The 16,958-nt window shown below is 42.0% G+C and overlaps 1 protein-coding gene across 4 annotated transcripts in view; it reads right to left on the bottom strand.

Annotated features, from left to right (window-relative positions):
• ERICH6 (glutamate rich 6) overlaps positions 1 to 16,958 on the bottom strand; it is a 135,107-nt gene that overhangs the window by 65,674 nt on the left and 52,475 nt on the right. For all 4 annotated transcript variants that reach the window (XM_056564935.1, XM_056564936.1, XM_056564938.1 and 1 more), the window contains 5 exons: positions 1,964 to 2,032; positions 1,825 to 1,883; positions 1,627 to 1,752; positions 1,314 to 1,415; positions 45 to 205 (listed from right to left, as the gene is read on the bottom strand). In XM_056564935.1, the coding sequence (XP_056420910.1) occupies positions 45 to 205; positions 1,314 to 1,415; positions 1,627 to 1,752; positions 1,825 to 1,883; positions 1,964 to 2,032 (517 nt within the window). The remainder of the gene's footprint in view (positions 1 to 44; positions 206 to 1,313; positions 1,416 to 1,626; positions 1,753 to 1,824; positions 1,884 to 1,963; positions 2,033 to 16,958) is intronic.

A 16,958-nucleotide genomic window follows, 5' to 3' on the forward strand; every position in this document is an offset into this window, starting at 1 on the left:
TCCCAGAATAACATGTGGGAAGAGTTGTGTAGATAAGTTGTTACCTCTGTGCAGTTTTTTCCTTTGCTTTTTGTCTCTCAACTTCACTTCCATAAGGTCCATGAGGTGCAACCGAAATTAACTCAATTTTGTCTTTGTGAAACAGCCGCTCATCTTCTTTGAATAGATACCGAAACATGTTTCTAAACTGCCTGCAGCAAAAAATCTGAAAGTGTCTTAAGTTAGTTTTGCATTAACTGGGTTTTCTGTATTTCCAGGATAAATAATGCAACTTTACCCTGGATTTAAAGTTCAATGAGATTGTTGCACTGCTTATAAACCCCTGCTGATCCTTTGAGATCCATTAAACATGTTTTTTTTTGCTGTTGATATTGCTTCTTGACAACTGTAATATATGCTTTATTTCCTGCTGGCTTCACTCAGCTTATTATGGGGTTTATCTCTACAATATTCGACATAAAGGTACACATACACCTTCAAGAGCAGCAAAACAGCTTATTCAGTTGACAGCTATCTCTCCCGATGCCCCCATTCAAATGCTTGGCTGAATATTCATATGAACAGAATAGGAAAGGGGTTGGGGGGAGGGTTGCGGAAGCAGCTTCCAGACAATTCTGATGGTGGCTTATCTGTCTGAGAACAAAAATGGTTCCTAGAACTATGATCAGCTATAGGAAGACCATAACATAATTGCCTGGCAACATTACAACCACGATCTCCCCCCCCCCCCCCCCCTTCTGCGGTGCCAATAGTGCTATTCTCTAGATATGGCTACCAACCTGCTAACAGCTAGACTGGTTAGCCTATCAGGAGGCTGAGGCACTGGGCCAATCAGACTTGGTGCCGGTGTCCCATGCTTCCTGAATGGAGGCACATTTAAACAGGACATCTGATAATCTCAGATGCCTGTGCGTGTTCTGCATCTGGATTCCCTGCGTTTGAATTTCTGCGTGTTGTTCCTGGACTTTGTCTTGCCTTCTGTATTTGTCTCTGATGGTATTTAACCTGTGGTATCTGAAGGTGCTCCTGACGCTATATCCTATCTTGGACCTTGGCTTTGACTACTGTACTGGGTTCGATTTTTTCCTTGGTGTGCCCAACCAGTTCAGACCTGGTTAGTTTGAACATTCTCTGTCTCTCTTGGTTGGGTCCTGTGGTCTTAGGTAGAAGTCGGGATAGATAAACATGGTGTATTCCCCCCTGCTGCAGCTTTTAGGACCTTCTTACACTGCAGAACACTGATGAATCTGTGCCTGGAACTAAACCAAGGGGCCCAATGCCCATTTCTAACATCAATATTAGGAGAGATTTACCTCATTAGAAAATTCTTTATCTATGGTGTGTTCTAGAGGAAATGGCTTCAGTGTTTTTCCACAGAATTCACATAGTTCTTTTTCAGACTGCTCCCTTAGGATCTACAACAGACGAGAAGAACATTTAAGAGAACGTGACAATTTCACATGTACTGTATAATATGCATTGGGAATAACATGCCAAATAACTAGTAAGTAATTGCTAAAAATGTTCTAATAGGATTTCCTATTACCTGATACCAGTGAGGATTGCACTACAACTCTATTACAATTATGACCTTCTTGTTTATACAAGAAGTAACTCATTACCCACCTTCATCATTGCCAGTAGTCGGTGGTTTTCGGAGGATTCTCTTTTGTAGGCCAGGACAGAAGGAGGGCCAACACTGGGCAAAGTCTTTAGGTGTTTCTCAAAAAATGTTCTGTAATCATGTGAGAACTACAAAAAAACATTAATTTTTATTTGATTTAGTCATGTGACGAGTACAAATGAAAGATGAAATCCCATTACCTCCATATCACATAGAACACTTAGCTCACTCAGGTCATCTGATAATGATGAGTATAAGTCTGTAAGCAATGCAAGATATTGATATTTAATGGTCAATACTATCAATACGATACACAATTACTTCTACTTTCTTCTTTACCTTCCTCTTGTTCTGTCACAGGATAAAGGTTCCCAGCAGATTGGATTATCATATCAGGGGAATCGGCCTCTAAAAATGGAAAGTATGTTTAGCGGAGTTGTCACAACTGTGTTCATGACATAGAGACAAAATGTGCGGCTGCTATGGGGCCCATGGAATAAGGGGGCCCAGACCTGGTTGTTCCACTCCATTTGCCACAGGGGAACTGTGTTGTCCGAAACAAATAGATGGGGGCATTAACATTGAACGGTCATGGTAAGCAAGGGGAAACAAACACCAGACATTTTTGTTTTGTGGGGGTTAGGGGTGAGAGGGGGGGAGCAAAATAACATGCCATAATAGGCAATCTATATCTATCTTTGCTATGGAGCCCCTTTTCCTCGATGTACGAAGTTCACACTACGAAATTTATGTGAGCTGACTGCGTGAACCTTAACACAAAGTGGGACACAACAACTGTTATACAGCCTGTGCGCTCACTACTTTACATTGTAGTAGAGTGTAATTTCCTCAGTGTTTTCACATAAAAAGATATAATGAAATATTTACAAACATGTGTGGGATGTACTCTCTTAAGTGAGATACTGGCCCTGATTTACAATTGTAAACCTTACCTGTTATGTCTGGCTGTGCATCAAAATGTGGTTCAGTGTAGAGGGCTGCTTTGGAATTGGGATCCCGCCAGACCGAACCCAAAACATGTGGGCGGTCAGGAAGCTGCTGCGGGCAGGCAGTCAGGCACTATGCCTGCGGGTCCCGCAAATCCCGCACAAGCCTCCATCGAAATGAGACAGTGCCTGACTGTCTCACACTCAGAGTGCCCCTCCTAGTACTTTCTCCTCCCCCTGCTGCTGCCACCCCCCACCCCCAATTTTGTGGAGCCCGCTGAGCTCAGCCTGCCCTGGAGAAACATGCACCTGTGCTGTACTCTCTCCCTCTTCTCCTGACAGCGCGGTAGGTCAGAGAGCTGCCACCAATGTTCACTTACAGAGACACAACAAACAAAGTGCGCTGTGCTCATGTTGCGGCCCTGGATGGGTATGTAAGTGACTGCATCTCGGTGATCCTCCCAGCCAGGGTCTCTGCACTGCTATGCACATGGGGTAAGTGCACTGCAGAGCATTGCACCCTAGTGTCTTCTACAGAACCTAGGGTGCAATGCTCTGCAGTCTGTACATCCCCCCACCTGTATAGGAATGTACATACACACTGCTATACACATGGGGGTGGGGGGGAGAATGTGCAGATTGCAGAGCATTGCACCCTAGGGTCTTCTACAGATACTGAAGTGCAATCGGCAGTCTGCACATACCCCCCCCCCCCCCCTTGTGTATCTGTGTGTGTGTGTGTATGTACATACAGCTGGGGGTATGTTCAGCAGAGCATTGCACCCTAGTCTGGGGTGCAATGCTCTGCACATACCCCCACCTGTATAGGAATGTACACACACAAACACACTGCTATACATAACATATGGGGGTATGTGCAGACTGCAGAGCATTGCACCCTAGGGTCTTCTACAGACCCTAGAGTGAAATGCTCTGCAGTCTTTACATACCCTATGGAAGCTATTAACCCCTTCCCTAATAAAAGCTTGAATCACCCCATCCATTCCCATTAAAATTTAATGTTAATTAAATTGCACAGTCGATGATGTAAACGTAAAAAAATACTAAAGTTCAAAATTGCACATTTTTGTATGGCATCTCTATATGCCATAAAAAAAAATTATAAAAAAGAACAAAAAGTCCCATCAAACCAAAGATTGTACCAATAAAAACTACAGACCACAGAGCAAAAAGTGAGCCCTCATACTTTCCCATATACAGTAAAATAAAAAAGTTATAGGGATCAAAAGAAGACCATTTTAACTCCTTAAGGCTCACAGGTTTTTTCATTTTTGCACTTTCATAACTTTCCCCTCATCTTCTAAAAACCAGAAGGCTTAAAATTTTGTACCTACAGACCCATATGAGGACTTGTTTTTGCGCCACCAATTGTACTTTGTAATGACATCAATCACTTTGGATTAACTTTTCTGTAAAAATGACACCATATCTTTATTCTGTAGGTCCATATGGTTAGGCTCTTTTCACACTGCCATTATACCTCGGCAATAACGGCCATCAAACTCTCTTTTTTTTTTTCGCTGTTTGACGGACGTCATTTTGCCGGCGCATAACGGGCAATAACGAGTCCCGATGGACCCCATTATAGTCAATGGGGTCCGTCGGGCACCGTTATTTTCAGAGAGAATAGCAGGAGAAAAAAAAAAAGGTGCAAGCACTATTTTTTTTTCTCCCGCAATTCGCAATCTGAAAATAACGGGCTTCACACTGCCGGAGACAACCGGCAGTGTGAATGTAGCCTTACAGGGATACCCAATTTATATAGGTTTTATTTTATTTTACTACAAAAAAAATGCACCAACTACATGCACCAAAATTAGTATGCTTGAAATTGTCATCTTCTAAACCCTTTAACTTTTTGATCACTTTTTATACATTATTTTAGGGTATACAAAGTGACCAAAAATATGCAATTTTAGACTTTGGTATTTTTTTTTACGTGCAGTACCGTACCCTGCAGTTTAATAAACATGATATTTTTATAGTTCAGACATTTACACATGCGCCAATACCACATATGAAGGGGTTAAATCCCATTTATTAACTTTAAATTTTTTACACTTTTTTTTTTTAGTCCCCACAGGAGACCATTACATGCAATACTTAGATTGCATACACTAAACAAAGCTATGCCATAGCATAGCATTGAACAGTCTTATCTGTTCTCGATCTCTGAAGCCTGGATCTCAGGGTTGGAGCAATGGAGCGACGATCGGACGGCATGGAGCAAGGTAAGCACCCTCCCGCTGTCCTCTCAGCTGTTCGGGATGCCGCGATTTCACAGCTCGAACAGCTCCGCTGAGCTAACCGGCAGTGTTTTCTCCCATTTCAGATGCCGCAATCAACTTTGATCACGGCATCTAAAGCGTTAATACCGGGCATCAGCCCGATCGGCGATGTCCGTTATTAGCCGTGGGTCCTGGTTGCTGATAGCAACCGGGACCTGCTGGGTATGAAGTGAGTTCAGCTCCTGAGAGCGCTTCACATAATGGGAGCCGGCCACGGACGTAAATATACATCCGTGGTCGTTAAGGGGTTAAGCATACTAATTTTGGTGCATGTAGTTATAATTTTTTTTAAAGTAGTAAAATAAAATAAAACCTATATAAATTTGTGTATCCTTGAAACCGTATGGACCTACAGGTGTCATTTTTACCGAAAAGTGCACTGAGTAGAAATGTAAGCCCCCAAAACTTTTATCCCACAAAAATAAATTTACATGGGCAGTATGTGCAGAGCATTGCACCCTAGTGTCTGTACATTCCTATGTTAGCGGGAGCAGGAGGGATTGGACAAACACTTTAGTGGGAGCAGCCGGGATTGGACACAAATGTTGCGGGAGCGGATGGGATTGGTCAAAGAAATCATTGGGAGCGGGCGGGAGCAGGATTGAAAAACCAGTCCAATGCAGGGCTCTAGTGCAGTGCACCAGAAATTGGCGGATTGTGTCACAAATTGTGTCTGCGCCATAATCTGTGGTGCTATGTGCCAAAGTAAACCTACAAACCAGAAACAGGGTGTGGCCTCTTGGAAAAATAGCCGTGGTCAGGCTGAAAGGGGGCATATTTTCACCATCCAACATATTTAATATTAAAATCACAGAAAATCCTGAAAATAAATGGGTGAAAATTTCTATCGAGAATAAGCTGGTCAGAAGTTTCCTGACTTGTGAATCTGTGAATCCCCATAGAGTGGAATCCTGCAAATCGGAAACAACATTTTACATTAGTAAAAACCCAAAACTCTTAGTAAAATCTGGGTTGTTGTATCAGTGATATGGAAACACTGCAGATTTAGATATTCCTCACTGCAGATTTAGATATTCATCACTGACTTCAATTCATATTTCCCTCACTGACTTCATAGGAGAAGTCAACATTTTAATTAAAAATTTTAGATTCACAAACTGCACCAACATTCACAAGATTTAAAGGGGTACTCCGGCGTTAAGACATCTTATCCCCTATACAAATGATAGGGGATAAGATGCCTGACCACGGGGGTCCCGCTGCTGGGGACCCCCGTGATCTTCCACGCTGCACCCCGTTAGAATCAGCCCCGTCACCTGTCACGCCCCCTCCATAGGCTTGCATTGAGGGGGCGGAGCTGTGATGTCACACGGGGGCGGAGCTGTGACGTCACTATGCTCCGTCCCTGTGATCGCTAGTAATCAGTCCCGGAGCGAGCACGCTCCGGGGGCTGATTCTAACGGGGTGCGGCGTGGAAGATCACGGGGGTCCCCAGAAGCGGGACCCCCGCGGTCAGGCATCTTATCCCCTATCCTTTGGATAGGGGATAAGATGTCTTAGCGCCGGAGTACCCCTTTAATCTGGTTTCTCTGGTACAGATTGTGGTGCAGAAACAGAGCAAATATTCAAAGTCCCATTGACTTCAATGGGATGATTCCACATGGAATCCTTGTCAGGAATTGACATGACAATTCATGAGGAGAATTTTAAATCCTCTCTGGAAAATTCAGTGTAAGAGCTCGTTCACACAGACAGATCTGCAGCTAATTTTACGCTGTGGATCCGCCGACGATGGACCCTACAGTGCTGCCTCCATCTGTGCCTGCTCATAGCGGCAATCCACCGCTACGAGCAAACACGCTGCGATGTGCGAGTTGTCACGCGCATGCGCAGTATACTCGCACACATCGCAGCCGCTCCCCCTGCTCCCTGAGCTAGGCCGAGAGCAGCCACAATGTGCACGAGTATACTGCGCATGCGCAACGCAACTCGCACATCGTAGCGTGTCTGCTTATAGCCGCTGATTGCCACTATGAGCATGCACAGATGGAGGCAACACTGTAGGGTCCATCATCGGCAGATTTGCAGAGTATAATACGCTGCCGATCCGTTTGTGTAAAAGAGCCCTAAGGCTAGGTTTCCACATAGGTTTTTTTCTGGCTTTTTTGGGGGGAAAAAGTGCCACTGCAGTTTTTGAGCCAAAGCCAGAAGTGTATTCAAAAGAAATGGGAAATATAAAGGAAGGACTTCTCCTTCCTACTGGATCCACTTCTGACTTTGGCTCAAAAACTACAGTGGCAGTTTTCCATAAAAAGGCCAGAAAAACATGAGTGTAAACTTAGCCTAAGGAAAATGTGTGCACATGGTCACAGATTTCCCACTGAATTTGGGAACGTTTACACACGCGGATTTTTTTGCGGGTTTTCCGCTGCGTATTTGAAAGTGGGCTTCTCGGCTGTCCGCAGCAGATTTTCCACGGCGGAATGTACACTGCTGAAAATCCGCCGCAAGCCCCATTGAAGTCAGTAGGGACTGTGGCGGATTTTCCGCAGCGTAAATTCCGAAGCGGAAAATCTGCTGCGGACAGCGGAGAAGAGCCCGCCCACTTTCAAATCTGCAGCGGAAACCCCGCTAAAAAATCCGCGCATGTGAACATACCCTTTGTGTCAAAATCAGGGTTGAATCTGACTCTGTGCACAAGCCCTTACATTTCCTGCAGATAAGGACTTCAACCCATCCCCCAAATTGAAAACGCATCATGTAAGCCATCCTAGGGTTCAGATCATGCAGTGAAAAATCTATATTTAACTCACTGACATCTTAAATATATAATTACGGAGCCAGCATAATGTAAATCAGTCAATTTCACTCTCATTTGCATCCGGTAATCATGTTTTTCTATGCCTTCATTTTGTAGGCATTTACACCTCTTTAGAAGGAAAATTATCTACGTCTTAGGTGAAAATACAAGTTAGGCAAGCCAGTGCTTATGACAATGAATGCAAGAACAGAAATTGGGTCAATGGGGGAGATTCATCAAAACTTGTGCAGAGGAAAAATCGAAAAATCAGATCGCTTCTTTCATTTTTTAAAAGGCCTCTGAAAAATAAAAGAAACTATTTGATTGGTTACTATGCATAACTGGGTAACTTTTCCTTTGCACAGATTTAATTAAGCCCTTAAGGACTTTTTTTCTCCTTAACTTTTAAAAATCATAACCCTTTCAACTTTGCACCTACAGGCCCATATGATGTTTTTTTTTTTTTTTTGCGCCACCAATTCTACTTTGTAATGACATCAGTCATTTTACCCAAAAATCTGCAGCGAAACAAAAAAAAATATTTATGGAATAAAATTGAAGAAGAAAAAACGCCATTTTGTAAATTTTGGGGGCTTTTGTTTCTATGCAGTGCATTTTCCGATAAAAATGACACCTTATCTTTATTCTGTAGGCCTATACGATTAAAATAATACCCTACTTTTATAGGTTTGATTTTGTTTTACTTCTGGAAAAAACTACATGCACGAAAATTAATACGTTACAAATGTCCTCTTCTGACCCCTATCCGACCTCCTATCCCAATCTCCTATCCCAACCTCCTATCCCGACCTCCTATCCCGACCTCCTATCCCCTCTTCCTATCCCGACCTCCTATCCCCTTCTCCTATCTCGACCTCCTATCCTCACCTCCTATCCCGACCTCATATCTCGACCTCCTATCCCCACCTCCTATCCCGACCTCCTATCCCGACCTCCTATCCCCTCCTCCTATCCCGACCTCCTATCCCCTCCTCCTATCCAGACCTCCTATCCTCACCTCCTATCCCAACCTCATATCTCGTCCTCCTATCTCCACCTCCTATCTCCACCTCCTATCCCGACCTCCTATGTCGACCTCCTATCCCGACCTATCTCGTCCTTCTATCTCGTCCTTCTTTCCCGTCCTCATATCTCAACCTCATATCTTGACCTCCTATCCCGTCCTCCTATCCCATCCTCCTATCCCGATCTCCTATCCCGACCTCCTATCTCGTCCTCCTATCTCAACCTCCTATCCTGTCCTCCTATCTCGACCTCCTATCTCGACCTCCTATCCCATCATCCTATCCCGTCCTCCTATCCCGACCTCCTATCCCGTCCTCCTATATTTCCCATTGATTTGCATGGGACTTTAAACAAAAGCCCTGACACTAACAAATGGGGTAGTTAAGGGTTAAATTAACTATCCTATATTTTAAGTGGACATATAAGTAACATGTGGCCAAGTATTATCGAAATATCTCCAGACGTTTGGAAGTTATGCAGTAACATATATTTCCCATTGACTTGTATGGGACTTTAAACATAAAGCCCGCCCCTGGCAAATTGGGGTGAGTAAGGGTTAAATCACCTATCCTATGCTTGTTGTTGACATATAAGTAACATGTGTGCCAAGTTTCATGTTAATATCTTTAGCTGTTTGGACGTGATGCTGGAACATACACACATACATACATACATACACACACACGTTGAGTTTTATATATATAGATTTTTTTTACACTTTTTTTTGCAATGTTATAGCCCCCTTGATTGCAGACACTGATCAATGCTATGCCATAGCATAGCACTGATCAGTGTTATCGGCGCTCCACTGCTCCTGCCTGGATCTCAGGCATGGAGCAGTGAATCGGCGATCAGACTATGAGGAGGCAGGTAGGGACCCTCCTCGTGTCCTAACAGCTGATTGGGACACCGCGGTTTCACCGCGCTGGTCCCGATCAGCCCGACTGAGCTGCCGGGAATGTTTTTTTTAACTTTAGACGCGGCAAAAGGGTTAGTCTAAAGGGTTAATACCGCGCATCACTGTGATCGGTGATGTCCTGTATTAGCCTTGGTGACCCCACGTTATAGCATGGGAGCGGATGCAGGGCAAAAAAAAAGTGAAAAAATAAAAGTGAATGAATATCATTTAACCCCTCCCCTATTAAAAGTTTGAATCACCCCCCTTTTCCCATAAAAAAAAACACAGTGTAAATAAAAATAAAAATATATGGTATCACCGCGTGCGGAAATGTTTATAAAAATATATAGTTAATTAAACCGCTCGGTCAATGGCGTACGCGCAAAAAAATTCCAAAATCCTAAATAGTGCATTTTGGATCACTTTTTATATCATTTCAAAATGAATAAAAAGCAATCAATAAGTCCTATCAATGCAAAAAATGGTACCGTTAAAAACTTGAGCTTGAACTTGAACAAAAAATGAGCTCTCATACCGCCCCATACACGGAAAAATAAAAAAGTTATAGGGGTCAGAAGATGACAATTTTAAACGTATTAATTTTCCTGCATGTAGTTATGATTTTTTCCAGAAGTACGACAAAATCAAACCTATATATGTAGGATATCATTTTAATCGTATGGCCCTACAGAATAAAGATAAGGTGTCATTTTTACCGAAAAATGTACTACGCAGAAACGGAAGCCCCCAAAAGTTACAAAACAGTGTTTTTTTTTTTCAATTTTGTCGCACAATGATTTTTTTTCCCGTTTCACCGTAGATTTTTGGGCAAAATGACTGACATCATTACAAAGAAGAATTGGTGGCGCAAAAAAATTTAGGTAACAACAACCTACAGGTGTGGAAGACCACACAATAAATAGTGAATATACCCCAGTAAAAAATAATTTATGACAAGTATAATCATGTATAAAAGTAATTTTATTGAAATATATAGTTTAAAAAATACATATATGTATATCTGAAATCACAGAATCAATTCACACTCAGGTCTATCTTATTACATTATCCCCATTCACACCTTTCTTCACTCCCCCCCCCCCCCCCCTTTCTTCTTCCCCTTTATTAATTTTTTTTTTTTCCCCTGCCCTTTCACTATTTTTGCACAAATGTTGTTTATTTCACGTGCACACACAGATCCTTACACATTTTCTGCATCACATATATCCTACATGATTGATTTAATTTAGATCCTATTTTTTTCCCCCCATTAACTATTACTCTTTATACATCTCCTCATTCCCTTAAATTTATTATCGGCAGTCAGCCATTTTAGTGAGGCCACAGGCATCTTCTGCCTCTAGGGACCGGGCCCGGCGCACATGCGCAACATCATAGCACACGGCCATGTTTGTGTGGCCTGCGCCATTAGTTCCATCCTTGCGCGTCTCTGGCTCCCTATATGGGAGTTGAGCCAGCATACATGCGCAGTAGTGTACCCCAGGCGTGGACGGCTTACACGGCCCTCCTCTAGCGAGATCCCGGTCTCATTCACACGAGCCGATCCGCTCATGTGACCTGACGCCATTTCCGGTTTACATCACCCAGTGTCCCGTAACAGGTGCGTTCCTCACTCCTCATTGGCATACATATACTATTTATAGCGAGACTATCCCAGTCCACCTCACTCCTTGACAAAGCCGCTTCCGGCGAAACGAGTCGGAGTTGTGGAGGTGGATTGGGGTGAGTCCTGTGCCAGCTTTATACTAAACCGTTTCTTTCCTGCATATTATTCTTTGTTACTAGTCACCACCTAAACTTGCTGCTATCTATCTGCTGCTATCTGCACTATTGCTGCCCATTGCCTGTTGGTTGTTATTGCTTATTATTAGCACTATACCGTGTGACCCAGGTGTTATTATTTTCCCTTCTTTAGGCTGCATGTTCAAGTCCTTGTCCACTTCATTTGCACGGTTAATTAATTTTTTAATTTTTAATTCTTTGCACTTGTTGCAACTCACTTGAGTGTTATATTTTATTCATTTGCTTTTTGTTTTGGTTATTAATTAATAATTTTATCACATATAATTGGTTGCCTTCACCGGCCATTGCGTGGTAATTTAATTCCACAAGTATTGCACATCTTTTTTGCACATTTGCACTACGCCCTTCCCCCCTCCTTCCCCTCACCTTGTGCATGCAACCCCTGCAGATATTAATTTATAGTTTATTTATGATTTATAAACTATTAATTGCAGCTCACTACTAGCACTGTGACTTCTCAAAGAACTATTTTATCTCCTTATTTATTTTATTGGCATACAGGCTTTCTCACCCCAGCATCCACCTTATACTTTTATATTTATCTTTTTTTATATATTCTATATTTTTTTACTACCGTTTATGAATTGATTCTGTGATTTCAGATATACATATATGTATTTTTTAAACTATATATTTCAATAAAATTACTTTTATACATGATTATACTTGTCATAAATTATTTTTTACTGGGGTATATTCACTATTTATTGTGTGGTCTTCCACACCTGTAGGTTGTTGTTTTAGTTGTTCTTTTCAGTGAATATTAAATCCCCTACCTTATCTATACAATATTTCTAATTTTGAGCCCTTGAGGAAAGTTTTTTTTCGGTCACATATTTATATTCCTCTCTGTTTTACAGATTGGTCTCTTTTCTTTCTCTTTCCGTGGGCCCTATTCACCTGGCGATGAACTACAAAAGCCGTGATGCTATGTGGCTGGAGAAAGCCCAAAATATGTTTGATATAGGATCCTCGCCAGGCACAGAATCAGTACAGAAAACCACTTTAAAACGAACCATGAGAAATTTACTCCAAAAACGCACCCGTCTTTGGTGGAACCGCGTTTTCCTCCAGAAATATTTATCTGGAGGACTCCTACCAAGAGGACTAAGAATTCAGGTCTTTCCCTCTTACCCCGTGGAGGACAATGAATTGAAAAATAAATGGGAAGAGGCATGTAACAAATGCTCCCAGACCTTTCTGGAACTTTTAATTTCGCATAATAATCATACTCTTGATACTATGGAACGTGAACTTGAAGACACTCAGGCATCCCTTATAAAGGAGTGTTCAAAAATGGAGTTGGAAGCTTTTAATAAAGAGCTTGATGAGAACCTTAATATATGGGAAAAAGACATTCAGACTATGAAAACCAAAAAATACCAACGAGACTCAGTGGACGCCCAATCCAACAGGGTCTATAAATGGAGACAGAACCAAACAAGACCCCTTGCTAGATCACTTTCGGTGTCCTCATTGGCATCTGTGGGGGCAGAATCAACAACATCATCTTCCTACAGACAGCAATTCTCTGGAAGGAAGAGAAAAATAGAACATAGCTATGGTGGAAGGAATACTTTTAGGAAACGCAATTACAATTCTCGTGACCAAAATCAGGTAAGTACCAAAGTCATTAATCTTACAGATCATATACTTACTAAAGCCCAAAATGAAGTATTGAGTCTAGGGCTTACATTCTGTCCAACGGCAAAATTTGATCGCTTTACTGCCATCAAAGATTTGCAGTTGTTTGCACGTAAGCTAGCATTTAAAAAGATGTTTAATCATAACATTGAAGCTTCCAACTCTGATCTTTCCACCAGGACTGACCAAGAAGCGGTACGCACTTTGATTGAACTCATGGATGAACAAGAACCACAACCCACAGGTAAGTTTCCTACACACCTTCTACCAAAATCCAAAAATTTCCCGCAGCTGACACAGTTCCCAGAGATTGATCTTTTTGTCAAATTAGTCTCTCAGGAGTTCAATCAGATCCCAGAGACAATACAAAATGACAATTTGACATATCACCAACGTCAAGCATTACGTGAGATCCAATCCTTAAAAAATGTCATTATTAAACCGTCCGATAAAGGCGGTAATGTAGTGTTATGGCCCCTAGAAATGTATGAGAGGGAGATGCTACGCCAACTACGACAAGGCGACTGTTATAAAAAACTTACTTTCAATCCTACTTTAAGGTTTCTATCTGAATTAAATATTATTTTAAACCAAGCAGTTGACCAAGGCATCTTATCAGCCAAACAGATGGAGGCCCTCTTACCAAAAAATCCTACGGTATCCTCCATCTATTTACTCCCTAAAATACACAAAAGTGCCACCTGTCCGCCGGGTAGACCGATTGTGTCTGGCTGTGGAAATTTATGTGAACCGTTATGCCGCCTCATTGATTATCATCTAACCTCTATTGTAGAGACCCTGCCATCTTTTTTAAAAGACACCAATGATGTACTAAGAAAATTAGACAACTTGCAACTCGAATCCGATATGGTTATAGCTACCTGTGATGTGGAGGCACTTTACACTTCTATCCGACATAGTGACGGAATACGAGCGGTAAGATTCTTTTTGTCTTCCAGTGCCCTCGACTCTGATTTATGTAATTTTTTAATAGTGGCCCTTGAGTACATTTTGACTCATAATTTTTTTATGTTTAAGGAGTCTCTCTTCCTGCAGCTCCAGGGCACGGCAATGGGGGCATCTTGTGCGCCCTCGTATGCCAACCTGTTCCTGGGGCTGTGGGAGAGAGACATTTTTATTTCAGATCCCATTCCAGGTATAGAGAACATACAATATTGGTGGCGATATATTGATGATATCCTATTAGTGTGGCAGGGACCGGTCACTGAATTACAAGACCTAATTACTAGACTTAACCAAAATGACTTAAATATTAAATTAACCACCAATATAGGTACTACATCTACTGAATTCCTTGATGTTAAGATCATAAGAGATGATAACGGTTTCCTTTCCACCGACCTTTTTAGAAAAAGTACTTCTGCCAACACTATACTTCATGCAAAATCCGGACACCCACGACACCTAGTGAATAACATCCCAACTGGACAATATCTTCGGGCACGACGTATCTGTTCCAATACCTTGGACTTCGAGAAACAAGCTGAAGATCTTCAGGTACGTTTTAAAGAGAGAGGCTATAATGACAATTGTTTGACTAAAGCATACCATAGAGCCAAAAAGAGTGATCGCAATACTCTTTTACAGGTTAAAAGAAGTACCACCAAACAGGATTCCGATACCGTTAGATTCATCACAACATACCATTCACGGACCCAAGATATGAACACAGCAATTGCAAAATACTGTCCCTTACTTACGACAGACCAGGTACTTCTTGGATGCCTTCCCAAAAATCCTTCTGTTACTTTTAGAAGGTCGAAAAATATTAAAGATTCTTTGGTTCGTAGTTACCACCAGGGACCTAATAAATCTCATCTTTTTGGATCAAAGGGTCCCAAATGGGGCAGTTTCAATTGCGAGCAGTGTGTTGCATGCGCAAACATAGAAAAGAATACTACCTTTGAAAATGCCAGTGGAATGAAATCTTACAAAATTACTCATCATATTAACTGTGCAACCAAGGGTGTAGTATACTATGCTAAGTGCCCATGCAACAAAATTTATATCGGTATGACAACACGCGAACTCCACAGACGCGTGAGGGAACATGTTCTGGACATAAAAGCAGGGAAGGATGGACCAGATTCATTCTATCAGAAGTCTTTGGCAAGACATTTTAAGAAGTACCATGGCAGTGATTCATCTCTTTTACAGGTTCGGGGCATTGATCGGGTCTATGCTGGCCCTCGTGGCGGCAATTGGAAAACTCTTCTTGCTCAAAAAGAATGTAAATGGATCGAAATTTTGGGAACAAAAACTCCGGCTGGATTGAACGAGATCAACAGTTTTGCCTCCTATTTGTAAGTATAATCTATTTATTTATTAGATATTTCTGTGTTTATTTTTATTATCTTTTACAATGCTATCACTACATCACTATCACTTTTCCTCCAACATCACTATATGTCACGATTTTCTCCATATGTCATTATCTCCTTTTTTGTGTTCATTTTTTCTTCTCCCATATTATGGTCATTTATTTTTCGCCCCTTCCCTTCATAACTTCTAGTCCTCCCGTATCCTTCCTCCCCCTTCCCCTTTTCCCCTCCCCCATTCCTTCCTTCCCTTCCTTTCCCCCCCCTTCCCTTCCTCCCCCCCTTTTCCCCTCCCCCACCCCCTTCCCCCCCCCCCCACCGTGTGACCCAGGTGTTATTATTTTCCCTTCTTTAGGCTGCATGTTCAAGTCCTTGTCCACTTCATTTGCACGGTTAATTAATTTTTTAATTTTTAATTCTTTGCACTTGTTGCAACTCACTTGAGTGTTATATTTTATTCATTTGCTTTTTGTTTTGGTTATTAATTAATAATTTTATCACATATAATTGGTTGCCTTCACCGGCCATTGCGTGGTAATTTAATTCCACAAGTATTGCACATCTTTTTTGCACATTTGCACGACCCCCTTCCCCCCTCCTTCCCCTCACCTTGTGCATGCAACCCCTGCAGATATTAATTTATAGTTTATTTATGATTTATAAACTATTAATTGCAGCTCACTACTAGCACTGTGACTTCTCAAAGAACTATTTTATCTCCTTATTTATTTTATTGGCATACAGGCTTTCTCACCCCAGCATCCACCTTATACTTTTATATTTATATTTTTTTATATATTCTATATTTTTTTTACTACCGTTTATGAATTGATTCTGTGATTTCAGATATACATATATGTATTTTTTAAACTATATATTTCAATAAAATTACTTTTATACATGATTATACTTGTCATAAATTATTTTTTACTGGGGTATATTCACTATTTATTGTGTGGTCTTCCACACCTGTAGGTTGTTGTTTTAGTTGTTCTTTTCAGTGAATATTAAATCCCCTACCTTATCTATACAATATTTCTAATTTTGAGCCCTTGAGGAAAGTTTTTTTTCGGTCACAAAAAAATTTAGGTGCAAAATTGAAAGAGTTATGATTTTTTAAAGGCAAGGAGCAAAAAACGAAAATGCAAAAACGGAAAACCCCCCGGTCCTTAAGGGGTTAAAGCGGACGCTTTAAATCAATGCACTGAAGTGGCTTTTGCGGTGCCATAGGCCGCCGCCGCCACCAGCTTCTCTCCCCCTATCTGTCAGGGTGGTCCGGGCCATCCATCCTTCCTGTAGTGTCCGGCGGCATTCCGGGTGGAGGGTGAACCGGTCCGGGCTGTCCTTCTTCTTCGGTGGTCCTCTTCTCCACTCCTGGCAGGCTCCGGCCTAGTAACGCAGCATAGACGCCGCTGCGCAGTCACGCCCGTGCGCAGCGACGCACCTGATGTCACGGCGTAGCGGCGTCTATGCAGCGTACTAGGATGGAGCCTGCCCGGAGTGGAGAAGAGGACCCCCGGAGAAGGACAGCCCGGACCGGTTCACCCTCCACCCGGAATGCTGCCGGACACTACATGAAGGATGGA

The sequence above is a fragment of the Hyla sarda genome, chromosome 3 (assembly GCF_029499605.1).
Source record: "Hyla sarda isolate aHylSar1 chromosome 3, aHylSar1.hap1, whole genome shotgun sequence".
In the NCBI taxonomy this organism is placed as follows: Eukaryota; Metazoa; Chordata; class Amphibia; order Anura; family Hylidae; genus Hyla; species Hyla sarda.